This window comes from Grampus griseus, assembly GCF_964374135.1.
Source record: "Grampus griseus genome assembly, chromosome: 2".
Lineage (NCBI taxonomy): Eukaryota > Metazoa > Chordata > Mammalia > Artiodactyla > Delphinidae > Grampus > Grampus griseus.
Window position 1 is genome coordinate 28,739,599 of NC_139018.1, and position 12,669 is coordinate 28,752,267.

General features: G+C 37.0%; 1 protein-coding gene across 1 annotated transcript in view; it reads right to left on the reverse strand.

Annotated features, from left to right (window-relative positions):
- Window positions 1–2,662: 2,662 nt before the first annotated feature.
- Window positions 2,663–12,669, reverse strand: part of DNAL1 (dynein axonemal light chain 1) — a 35,562-nt gene continuing 25,555 nt past the window's right edge. The window contains exons 6-8 of the mRNA XM_082648977.1: window positions 7,286–7,412; window positions 6,270–6,410; window positions 2,663–3,394 (exon numbers count right to left, since the gene is read on the reverse strand). Of these exons, the coding sequence (XP_082505103.1) occupies window positions 3,354–3,394; window positions 6,270–6,410; window positions 7,286–7,412 (309 nt within the window). The 3' untranslated portion in view covers window positions 2,663–3,353. The remainder of the gene's footprint in view (window positions 3,395–6,269; window positions 6,411–7,285; window positions 7,413–12,669) is intronic.

Sequence of the window (12,669 nt, forward strand, 5' to 3'; positions counted from 1 at the left end):
GAGGCACAGAAGTCATTCGATATTTGTTGAGTGGAACTGAATTATGAATTTTGTGTGAAATGGACACAGAAAAGCACCTTACACTTCTCTGAGAACTACCAGTGATTAAAAGACATTAAGAAACAAGGAGAAACAGAGAAAATTAGTTTCTATATTAAGAATTCAGAAAAACCAAACACCAACACTGTAAGTTATTTTATAAATAAATTCAGTATGAAGTCATTCATTCATTCCCTACTATATTCACTTCCAGCATAACTTTTAGAAAATACATCCATACCTAGCAATAGGGCTTTAAGCTTACCTACTAGATGAAGTGCAGAGTACAAGAAAAGAAGATCGTCTTCTTAGTTTAAACATCACCAAGGAAAATTCTCATTGCCTATGGTTCACAAAAGAAATAGTCAAAGGCTTTGAAAGTATAAGCCAGTCAGAGTAAAGATTTCTTCCTATCAGACTGTAAGGAAGAGCAAAAGGAAGTTAAAAATAGTATTGGACCTTTATTTAGAATTGATTGTCAAAGCAGTGGTCCCTTTTGATCAGAGTGACTCAGAGAAATCATGTAATTCCTACTTAAATGACAGCTGAAAACTTCAGAAAGCCAGGACTACTTATGCAATCACTTTTTAAAAATGACTCTTCCCTCTTTGACTAGTTTTACACAAGTAAATGGGGAAATAGGAGCCAATAGTTTCCGGTTGAGGGACTTTAGGCACAATATGGCAGAGGGCCTCTGACATCTTTTTTGCAATCTATCAGTGACTCAGTCACAGCCTACTATGCACTTCATCTGGTTACTGACTACCGTATCTTGCATTTTCCAAAAACAACTTTTTCTTATATGAAAAATTCCAAGCTCTGTATCCAACTGTTGCTTTGCAATTCTGAGGTTAAATCACCTGCTATGCTTCCCGGAAGAAGCAATCCTCAAAAATAATGCCGTTTGCCTGGGATTCCATAATGAAACATCTCTTTTCCATCCACAAACATATACATAATTCATTTTAAGAGCTGTTTAACTTAAACTTTTTGAAAAAATATATTTTGAAACACTAAATTTCACTTATTGAAAGGCGCCAAATCCAGTCTTTCAAGTTCTGCACCCTTACAACAATCACTTCTCTCAACATGAGGGTCAACAGACCAAAGTTATTAGGGCAAATTTTAAAAAATATGAATGGCCAACATTTAGGCTAGGAATTCAAATATAACTACTGCTTATATATATTTACTTATCTAACATATTGGGTTGGCCAAAAAGTTCCTTTGGTTTTTAAGTAAAAATAAAAGACATTTTTCATTTTAATCAAGAACTTTATTGAACAGCGTATTCACCCTTTTGTTCCACTACCTTCTGCCATTTTTCAGGGAACTTCATAATTCCATCTTCCTAAAACTTTTTTATCTTTTTGAGCAAAGAACTGTTCCAGGTGCCTTTTACAGTCTTCCAGGGAATTGAAATTTTTTCCATTGAGAGAATTTTGGAAAGACCAAAATAAATGGAAATCGGAAGGTGCAATGTCTGGTGAATACAGTGGATGAATCAGAACTTCCCAGCCAAGCTCTAACAGTTTCTGCCTGGTCATCAAAGAAACATGCAGTCTTGTGTTATCCTGATGGAGGATTATGTGTTTTCTGTTGACTAATTCTGGACGCTTTTCGACGAGTGCTGCTTTCAGTTGGTCTAACTGGGAGCAGTACTGTTGGAATTAATCGTTTGGTTTTCCAGAAGGAGCTCATAATAGAGGACTCCCTTCCAATCCCACCATATACAGAACATCACCTTCTTTGGATGAAGACTGGCCTTTGGTGTGGTTGGTGGTGGTTCATTTCACTTGCCCCACCATCTCTTCCGTTCCATATTATTGTACAGTATCCACTTTTCATTGCCCGCCACAATTTGTTTTAAAAACGGAACGTTTTTGTTACGTTTAAGTAGAGAATTGCATGCAGAAATACAGTCTAGAAGGTTTTTTTCGCTTAATTTATGTGGAACCCAAACATCAAAGCGATTCACATAACCAAGCTGGAGCAAATGATTTTCAGCTCTTGATTTGGATATTTTGAGTATGTTGGCTATCTCCCACGTGGTATAACGTTGATTGTTCTCAATTAATGTCTTGATTTGATCGCTATCAACTTCAACTGATCTACCTGACTGTGGAGCATCTTCCAGCGAGAAATCTCCAGCACAAAACTTCACAAACCACTTTTGACACGTTCCATCAGCCACAGCACCATCTCCATAGGCTGCAGAAATCTTTTTTTGCTTTTCAGTTGTGTTTTTACCTTTCTTGAAATAATAAAGCATAATATGCCAAAACTGTTGCTTTATTTCTTCCATCTTCAATATTAAAATGGCTACACAAAAATTCACCAATTTTGATAAGTTTTTTTTTTTAATGCATGCTGATATGACAGCTGTCACAATACAATCTAACAAAATTGTTTCAAATGAAGTTAAAGACAACTAAGTGCTACTAGAGCCATCTTACGGGAAAAAACCGAACAAACCTTTTGGCCAACCCAATATAAGGAACTATAACCAAAAAGTATGCCTAAGATCAGGTCCATATGTGTAATAAGGCCAAAGTATTGGTCAAAGGAGTGATTATAACAGTCATTTTAACCACTGACCTGGATCACGGAATGACTGGCTGACTGTTTGCAGGACTTGAGTGGACATGCAGGTAAACACAACATAAATTCCAGTTGACAATGCACACACTTTTGGAACAACAAATAAGTAAATATAACATGGGCTATAAGGCCTCCAAGGTACTAATTTTTCCTTTTTTCACCATAGTTTTTCAAACTGGACTTTGGAGTCTTGATTCTAGGACTGCTGCTATATTTCTAAGAGGAGCTCTTCCCAAACCAAAGGCATGACACATTTGTGCTTCTGAGTCATAAAGAGATGGACCTTCAAGAAAGATGGCCTACAGATTCAAAAGTTAAGTGTATATATTTAAATGCCTGGCCTAAAAAAAAAAAAACAAACAAAAATGAAAAAACTGAACAAACTGAATAAAGAATCACATTTGTTCCTTTTTTGTTAAAAATGACTGGTCTATAAAGGTTTCAGTAGATGGGGCCACGCAGTACATAACTGGGACTGAAGACAAAAATTGAAAATTTATAGCTTCTAAAAAGAGCACTAGAATATATAAAGTTGGTGTTATCATTTGGGGGGAGAAACACTGAATAGGTTATGAGAAAAAAAGGAATGAAAGATTTGTTTTATCTTAAGAACCATTTGCCCCACACAGAATCTTTAAAATAGACAACTATACAAAACTTATCTATTGTTCTTATGACATTTAAATAAGTTACACAAAGTGGAAAATGTGGTGTTAGTTATCTTCTTCCTCATTCTCTTTAATTACTGGGGTACCTAAAATGAAAAAGAAAATTATTACTGGTCATTCTCAAGAGATTGTTAAATTCTAACTGAAAATATTTTTCTGTTAACCTGAGGAGTTCTGAGATGCTGAGAAGTGTGCCATAATAAAAATAATATCATAAGATAATCTTTTAAATTTCTAATTATCCAAAAAGCCTCTCAGGAGAATTCCCAAATGGATTAATATAAGTAATTACAAATATTCAGGTCCCCAAATACAGAGTTACAAATAAAAATGCCTGCAGGTACCAGGCAGAAAAATAAGGCCCTATACACACTAAAAACTTTGTATGTTAAACACAAAGAAATATTCATTTTTCACAATAAAATACGCAATCCCAGTATTGCCAGAATCTGAATTTTTATGTTACTCCCCCAAATACTAAACATTGGGGATAAATTGGAAAAAAATAAAAAGAACCAAGGCACAGAAAATAAAATACATCTGCAGGCTCTCACTGGCCCAAGAGCCAGCCATTTCTGAGCTCTGGCATTTGAAGCATGTCCACAATCTGACCCTAGTCAACTGTTCAGTCTTAACTCTTCAGCCAGTCACCCTCCACTCCAGATGAACTGATCAACTCATTGTCTCCCAAACTCATCTTGCAGACTACTACTTCTGGACTCCTGGCTAACAAAGTTCCTCCATTTTGGAATGCCCCCCGTAACACCCCTTCCATCTAGGCCCTACCCTTAATTAAGAGCCATCTCCAGTGTGATTCTTCTTTATGGCAACGAGCAGAGTCTTACCCCTCTGTACTCCCCACAGCATCTGTTTGTGGGGGGTAGTGAATGTTTTATTGAAATATACATACAAAGTACACAAATTATAAGTGTACAGATTGATAAATGTATACAAAGTGAACACATCTGGTAACCAGCACCCAGATTAGAAAGAGAACATTATCAGAACCCCCAAAACTTCCTCAGGTCCCCTTCCAGTCACTGTCCCCCAACAAAAGGTATATTCTATCCTAATGTCTAACACCATGGATTATTTTGCCTGATTTTGAAACTGATATGAATAGAATGATGTAGCGTGCGCTCTGTGTCTGGCTTCTTTTGCTCAACATTATGTTTATATGATTCATGTATATTGTGTGAAGCTATAGTTCATTCATTCTCATTGCTGTTGAATATTCCATTGTACGAATATGTCATAATTTACTTATCTATTCTATTGTTGTTGGGCATTTGGGTTGTTTCCAATTTATAGCTATTAAAATAGTGGTGCAATGAGTATTGTCATACAGGTCTTTTGGTAAACATCCATGCTCTTTTCTTCTGGGTATACAGCTAGGAGAGAAGTTGCTGGGTCATGTGGGATATGTAGGTAGAGCTTCTGTAGATAATGCCAGTTTTCCAAAGTTATACCAAGTTACATTACTATCCAGCAGGGTATGAGAGTTCTAGTTGCTCCATGTTCCACTAACATTTGGTATTGTCTGTCTTTTTCATTTTAGCTCTTTAACACCCCTCAGTTTTTCTTACAAGCAACTGAAGAGGAGCAAAAAGAGGCAAGCTAGCAGCTGTGGCCACCTGTGTTCTGGTCCATCTCACTGGTTTAGGATAGACCAGCTGGTTTTTCTAGGGGCTGTTCAGATTGGCCTGAAGTCAATATTTGGTCCAAAAGGCTGTATATAATGTGGCTTGGTCTATTCAGGGTCTATATAAGGGATTCTTTTCCATTCTTAATGGAAGGGTTCACTTCCTGTGCACAATGAGAAAGGAAGACAAATGATTTCAAATGGTTTCTAGAGGTCAAAGTTGAACATAAAAAGTTGAACATAAAAAGAGCCTTCCACCCAAGGCTCTAATGTACCCTCTCTTTTGTTCTATTTTATTTTAACTTATGAAATAGTCATTCATATAGATACAATATAAATAAAGAGTAACAAAACCAATTATTGTATACCCATCACCCAATTTAGGAAACAGAACATCACCAGTATCTAAGAAACCTGTTTGCCTCTTCCTGTTTATTCCTGTACCTCCCACAAGAGGCAGTCTAGTGTCTTTGTTATTTTACAGCTAGGTATGTAGCCAGAGGGAAAAAAGGGAACATTCTGCATGATTCCATTTATATAAAACTCTATAAAATACAAACTAATCTATAGGGACAGAAAGCGGATCAGTGACTGCCTTGGGAGGGATGGTGGTGAGCAGCAGGAGGGAGGGATTACAAAGAGGCAAAAGGAAATTTTTTGGGGGTGATATATATGTTCATTATCTTTTCCCCCCAACTTTATTGAGATATGATTGATATATAACATTCTGTAGGTTTAAGGTAAAAATGGCCTGGCTTCCTCATAGGACCACTGGAAGGAGTAAAGACCCAGGGAGGTCTGTGACTCTTTTATTATTTCTGGTTTTCAGATGACAAAAGAACAAAGTTTGGTGAGATGAATTAACCAGCCCGATGACAAAAAAGCTAGAACTGGGACTTGAACCCAGTCAGTCAGGGATCTCTCCTGACATTTTCACCTTTCTTAGGTATTGAGAAACTAAAATTAGGGGGGAGAGGGAGAGAGAACATTACAATTTTGATCCAATTGTGAAAAAGCAACTCCTTACTATTTATGTCTAATTATTTTGCAAAATAATACATTTGGGACTTGAGAATAAACCCAGCTTTCTTATAAGCTTTTGGTTTAGGGATGATCTTATACCAGTCTAAATATTCTAGAAGTCTTTCATCTCACTCTGGCCCAAACTGGGACCACAAAATTTCCTACAGACAGAAGTGGCCTTGGCGACCAGAGATAACCTATCATTTTCTTTAGTTTTGCTCCTTTTCATGATTCCGTGCTACAAATTCAATTCTTACACCCAGAAAACATTTCCAAGCTGGCCCAGAGTCACTCACCATCTAGCTTTTTCAGTTTGGGTACTCTCTTGGTTGCCTCGTCAATCCAGTTCCCTTCAGCAGAATGTTTCTCTTCCAAGGGATTGCCTACAAACACCAGGTCTTCTAGGCATGGTAGTTCTGCCAGCTTCACAAATTCACCTACAAGTACAAAGAATACATTCCATATTAAAATGGCAAGTTTTACTCTTATGATTTTGAAGGGTGAATCCCAGTATCACTAGCCCTCAGTTTGTGACTATTCAGAACAATTCGTTGTTTAAGATTTTGAAGGAAGTAGGGGACATTATACCATATGAAGTCATTCTCTGAAGACATTATGGAAAGGGAGGGAAAGCGAGAAGTACCTCTTCTACCTTTATGCTAATCTAAGGATGGGATAAGAAGAGGAAATGAGGTTCAGAATCAACAAATCAATCTCCAGTGACAGGTCTTCTCTATACTGTACTACATCAGTATCAGCTAAACTAAACTGCCTTTGTCTCTACCATTCCCTCATCTCTAAATTCTTAAAGCAACTCATTCAAGCCTCTATTGTAGAACTTATCACACAGTTTTCTAATTATTAACTCATAAACTAATCTTTCCCACTAAGCTGTGAACTCCTTGAGGGCAGGGATAATGTCCTATTCAACTATGTATCTCAACAGCCTGGCATAGTTCATGGCACACAATAGGGCTTTAAAATGCTAAATGGATAATGTACAATAAAAAAGAAAAGCAATATATATGTTAAATAAGTCTTCCACCCAAGAATTATTAAACCGATTCCTTTTGGCCTTTGGACAATAGTTTAATTTTTTTCATGATTAATAGGACCAGGACCTATTCAATTATAATCATTCTAAGTAAATATTTAAATGTAAATTTCAAGTGTTTAGATGAAATATAGGAACTCCTATAGCTATTTCCCTCTGTGCTTAGAAAGAAATGTCCCCATTTCGTATCTTGTTCCCTATAGGGCTATTTTCTATAAACATGAGGTAGAAGGTTAGCAAAGAGCCAGCCTCACTTACCCCAGTCTTTCACCAGGTTATTAGACATGTAAAGAATCTTCAATTTCTTCATTACATGGATCCCTTTCAACTTCTCAATAAAATTGTAGGAGATCCACAGTTCTTCTAACGTGTCCCCTACTGCTTCCTGAAAAAGAAAGCAATTTTATTTACATACTTATTTTTAAGCTTTTCCTTCTGTCCCCTTCCTCATAAACATAAAGACAATGGCCTTCAGAGAGAACTGAGACCAACCTGTCCACTGGCAGGAGAGCTGAAGGCTGTGTGGGAGTTTTTTCTCATTAAGAAAGCCAAGTAGAACATTTTCTTCCTCTCTTCAAACTGATCTGAACTAAGAATACCTACTGAAACCACCAAGAGGGGAAATAAGAGCACTATTTTTTTTTTTTTTTTTTTGCGCTACGCGGGGCTCTCAATGTTGTGGCCTCTCCCGTTGCAGAGCACAGGCTCCGGACGCGCAGGCTCAGCAGCCATGGCTCACGGGCCCAGCCGCTCCGCGGCATGTGGAATCTTCCCGGACAGGGGCATGAACCCGTGTCCCCTGCAGCGGCAGGCGGACTCTCAACCACTGCGCCACCAGGGAAGCCCTATTTTATCAATTTTATTGAATAATATACTTTTCAAATCACTTCCCTATACATTGTATTATTTGATCCTTATTTAATTAAGATAGGCAAAGCAGGTTATTTGATTTCTATTCTAGATAAAGGGCTTTTTCTAAGATCACAATGCTTTTTTTGGCTGCACCACGCAGCTTGCAGGATGGGACAGAGCCCAAGCCCACGGCAGTGAAAGCACGCAGTCCTAACCACTGGACCACCAAGGAATTCCCAACAATGTTATTAAATAGTAGACCTATGTCTAAATTTCAGGGTTTTTAAAAAATATTTATTATGAAAACTTTCAAACATAAAAAAGTTGAAAGAATATTATAGTAAATACCCATATATCTACTACCCAGCTTCTACCATTAACATTTTACTATCCTTTTCCTGTCACATATCTGGTCCATCTATCCATCCTGCTATCTATGCATCAATTCACCTTATTTTTTCTGATGTATAAAACTCAACTTAAAACCCATAGTCTTTTCATTATACTATAATGATTATGTCATACTGACTCTTAAATGCTAGATACAACCAATAGTGGCACAAAAACTTTTCCTTCTTTCATATACAAAAGACAAAATGTAGTGATTATTTGTTCCTTAAAAAACAAAAAAGTGACTAGGCAGAATCAGTTCGATGTTCAATCCCCTCTTAACCCAAAAGGATTTACCTACATCCACATGGTAATGTTAGAATGTAGGACCCAGGTCTATGTCCTGATAACTGTCCCTTTAAAGACTATAAAGAGAATAAACGTACTCTGGATAAAGATCATTAATGCATTTTCCATACAGATGGAACCAAGGGGAAAAGCTGAGAATGGAGTGGTCTGAGTTAGTTCTGTGTGTCATCCCAAGGCCCACAATTCATCTTAGTTTCAACTTTCTAAGTAGGAGAAACAACAATTTCAAAGTAAAAGAAACTTTTAAATCAGTCCATCCTGGCACTGAAAGTGTGAGGCAGCAGAAAAAATAGTGACTAAATAATACTAATTAGAAAGTTTAGGCTCAATTCTGGGTTCTGCCACTTACTTAGTGTCATTTTACATGTGCAGATGAGGACTCTTGGTCAGTTTTCACATAGCCAATTTGATCAATTCTCCAAACAGCCAATTTGCTGAATTTACTCTTTTACTGATTTACTGAAAAATTGGTTAACTACTTACAAATTATAGCAATTTGTTTTAGATAGGACAGAAATTACTTTAGACAGGATAACTTCTGAAGATGTCTGTTGTGCTTTGTTCATTCCTTACAAGCATTAATTGAGTTTCGGTTAATTTTCAGCCAATTGGATGCAGCTGTTCTGCCATGACCAAATTTCTGTGCATTTGGGGACTTGACTTGGGAATATAAATTCTCATTGCAGAATGAGAATTTCTTATGTATATTGACTAACAAATGTTGTATAGATTTTGGGTGTCCAGGGCATAGTTTTGTCTTTCAGTACGTTTTCAATCTATTCCACTGTTTTTCCTACTTCCCTAAATATAACAATTCACTAACCAACTCAATTAGATTACTATTTTTATGTGTTTTAATCATTTGAGAAGTGATCAGTGTCTAAAATATGAAACTGACAGTCTACAAAGATGGACTGACAAATCTAACAGCTGGGATAAAACAGCTGCACTAAAATTAATACTAAATAAAATCTTAAAGAAAAGTTTAAAAGGTGTTGAAACCATTCCAAGCAACACAATTTTCTATATATTTGTAAGTAGGTAATAAAGACAAAATTTTGGTGAAGCAATCTGGTGAATGTTAATCAATAAAAACTGGCTAAGTCTGTGTGACTCAATTCAGTGAAATCTGTCATTCAATAAACTAGCCCTTTGGAGAACGGTACATTGAATGAACAGGCATTTAGCAAACTGGTCTGCTTCTGCATGTGAATAAATCACTTCTCTTCTTAGTTTCTAACTCTGTAAAATAAGGAGGCTGGCACAATGAGCTAGCACCTCATACCTATTAGGATGACTACTGTCAAATAAACAGAAAATAACAAGTATTGGCAAGGATATGGAGAAATTGGAACCCTTGTGCACTGTTGGTGTGAATATAGAATGGTGCAGATGCTATGGAAAACATTTTGACAGTTCATCCAAAAATTAAATACATATGAACCAGCAATCCCACTACTGGGCATATATCCAAAATAATTGAAAGTAGGGTTTCAAAGAGATATTTGGATACCCATGTTCATAGCAGCATAGTTTACAACAGCCAAAAGGAAGAAACAACCCAAGGGTTTGTTGATGGATGAATGGATAAACAAAATATGGTCTATTCATACAACAGAGTATTATTCATCCTTAAAAAGGAAAGAAATTCTGATATATGCTACAACATGGATGAACCTTGAGGACATTATGCTAAGTGAACTAAGCCAGTCACAAAAAGACAAATACTGTATGATTCTACTTATATGAGATATCTAGAGTAGTTGAATTCATAGAGACAGAAAGTAGAATGGTGGTTGCCAGAGCTGGTGGGAGGAGACAATGGGAAGTTACTGTTTGATAGGTATAGAGGTTCGGTTTTCTAAAATGAAAAGAAATCAGTTCTCTCCACGTCAATCTATAGATTCAATGCAACTCTACTAAGACTTCCAATGAGATTTTATTTTTTACAAACTTGATAGACTGATTTTCAAGTTTCTCTTGAAGAATAAATGTCCAAGAAAAGCCACAAATATTTTGAACAAAGAGAGAGGACCTGTCTCAATAGATATCAAAACATATTATAAAGTGAAAGAAAAGTAAAGCAACATGATATTGGAGCTGAAATATATAGGTAAAACAACAAACAGAAAGAAATTTGAGGGACTTCCCTGGTGGTCCAGTGGGTAAGACTCCATGCTCCCAATGTAGGGGGCCCAGGTTCAATCCCTGGTCAGGGAACTAGATCCCACATGCCGCAACTAAGATCTGCATGCTGCAACTAAGAAGTCTGCATGTCACAACTAAAAATCCTGCACACCTTAATAAATAAATAAATATTTTAAATAAATAAGTAAAATAAATAAAAAGCACTTGCCAAAAGGATTAGCCTTAAAAAAAAAAAGAGGGCTTCCCTGGTGGCGCAGTGGTTGAGGGTCTGCCTGCCGATGCAGGGGACACGGGTTCGTGCCCCAGTCCGGGAAGATCCCTCATGCCGTGGAGCGGCTGGGCCCGTGAGCCATGTCCGCTGAGCCTGCGTGTCCGGAGCCTGTGCTCCACAACGGGAGAGGCCACAACAGTGAGAGGCCCGCGTACCGCAAAAAAAAAAACTTGACCATCCAGGAACCTACCCATGCATATACAAGAGTTTAGTATGTGGCATTTCCAAACAGTAGGAAAAGGAGACTTTTCAACATATGGCTAACCATTTGGAGGAAAAAAAATAAGGTCTGATATCTATCACATGCAATTTGCAAAAATAAACTCCAGATGGTTTAAAGGTATAAACTTTTTAAATTTATACTTAAAAAATAATAGAAGTACTAAAAGAAAATATAAGATGATTTTTTCATAATCTAGAAGTGAAGACCTTCTATATAAGATACAAAACACAGTTGTTATAAAGATTTGACAAATAAAAATTTTAAAACTCCATACGGCAACTATGAATAAAGTAAAAAGATAAGTGACAAACTAAGAGAAAATATATTAAATAATTCTGAAAACTTTGCATTAAATTGCAGTATGGAATTTGTAATCAGATTACCTAGATTTGACTAAGTCCTCCACCTTTTCCTCTTCCCTCCTGCCCTTTTTCTCTCCTTCATCATCTTTTCTTTTGTCTGTTTAGCTATTCATTTGTAGATGGACATTTGGGTTGCTTCCATCTTTTGACTACAGTGCATAATGCTGCTATGAATATAAGTGCACAAATATTTTGTTTGTATTTTGAGGGGGGATCATTAGTTGTTTTTTTTTTTAATTTAAAGAGTAACATACATAATCATCACCTAAATAAAAATATAAAATATTTTTTAAAAAAGAGTAACACACAAGATAACAACATAACAAAAATCAAATAGTGCAAACAAGTATAATGAAAAGTCTCTTTCTCACCCACGCCCGTTCCCTTCCCCAGAGGTAACAGCTATCATCAGAAATATTCTGTGCATATAGGTACATAGAAATATCCACTTTGCTTCTTTTCATTTAATAATATACTTTGCAGGGCTTCCCTGGTGGCACAGTGGTTGAGAGTCCGCCTGCCGATGCAGGGGACACGGGTTCGTGCCCCGGTCCGGGAGGATCCCACATGCCGCGGAGCGGCTGGGCCCGTGAGCCATGGCTGCTGAGCCTGCGCGTCCGGAGCCTGCGCTCCTCAACGGGAGAGGCCACAACTGTGAGAGGCCCGCGTACCACACACACACACACACACACACACACACATACACACACACACACACACAAAATAATAATAATAATATACTTTGCAAATTATTCTATTTCAGCACATATAGGTAAGTCCTACCTCATTTTCCCCTTTGATATATTTTGTTAGCTAGTCTACTACTGATAGGCACTTAGATTGTTGCAGTCTTTTATACAAGCTATATTTCAATGAATGTACTTGGTCCACCATCTTTGTTCATGTATGTGAGTATGAAAAACTCTTCGATATAGAATAGTTGGGACAAAGTAAATACACATTGAAGACACTGATAGCTATTGACAGACTGCTCATCTCAGCAATAGGGTTTAACAGCGCCTGTTCACTATACCTGGGCATTTTACATAACTATCTGAGCCTCAGTTTCTTTATCTTAAAATGAGGA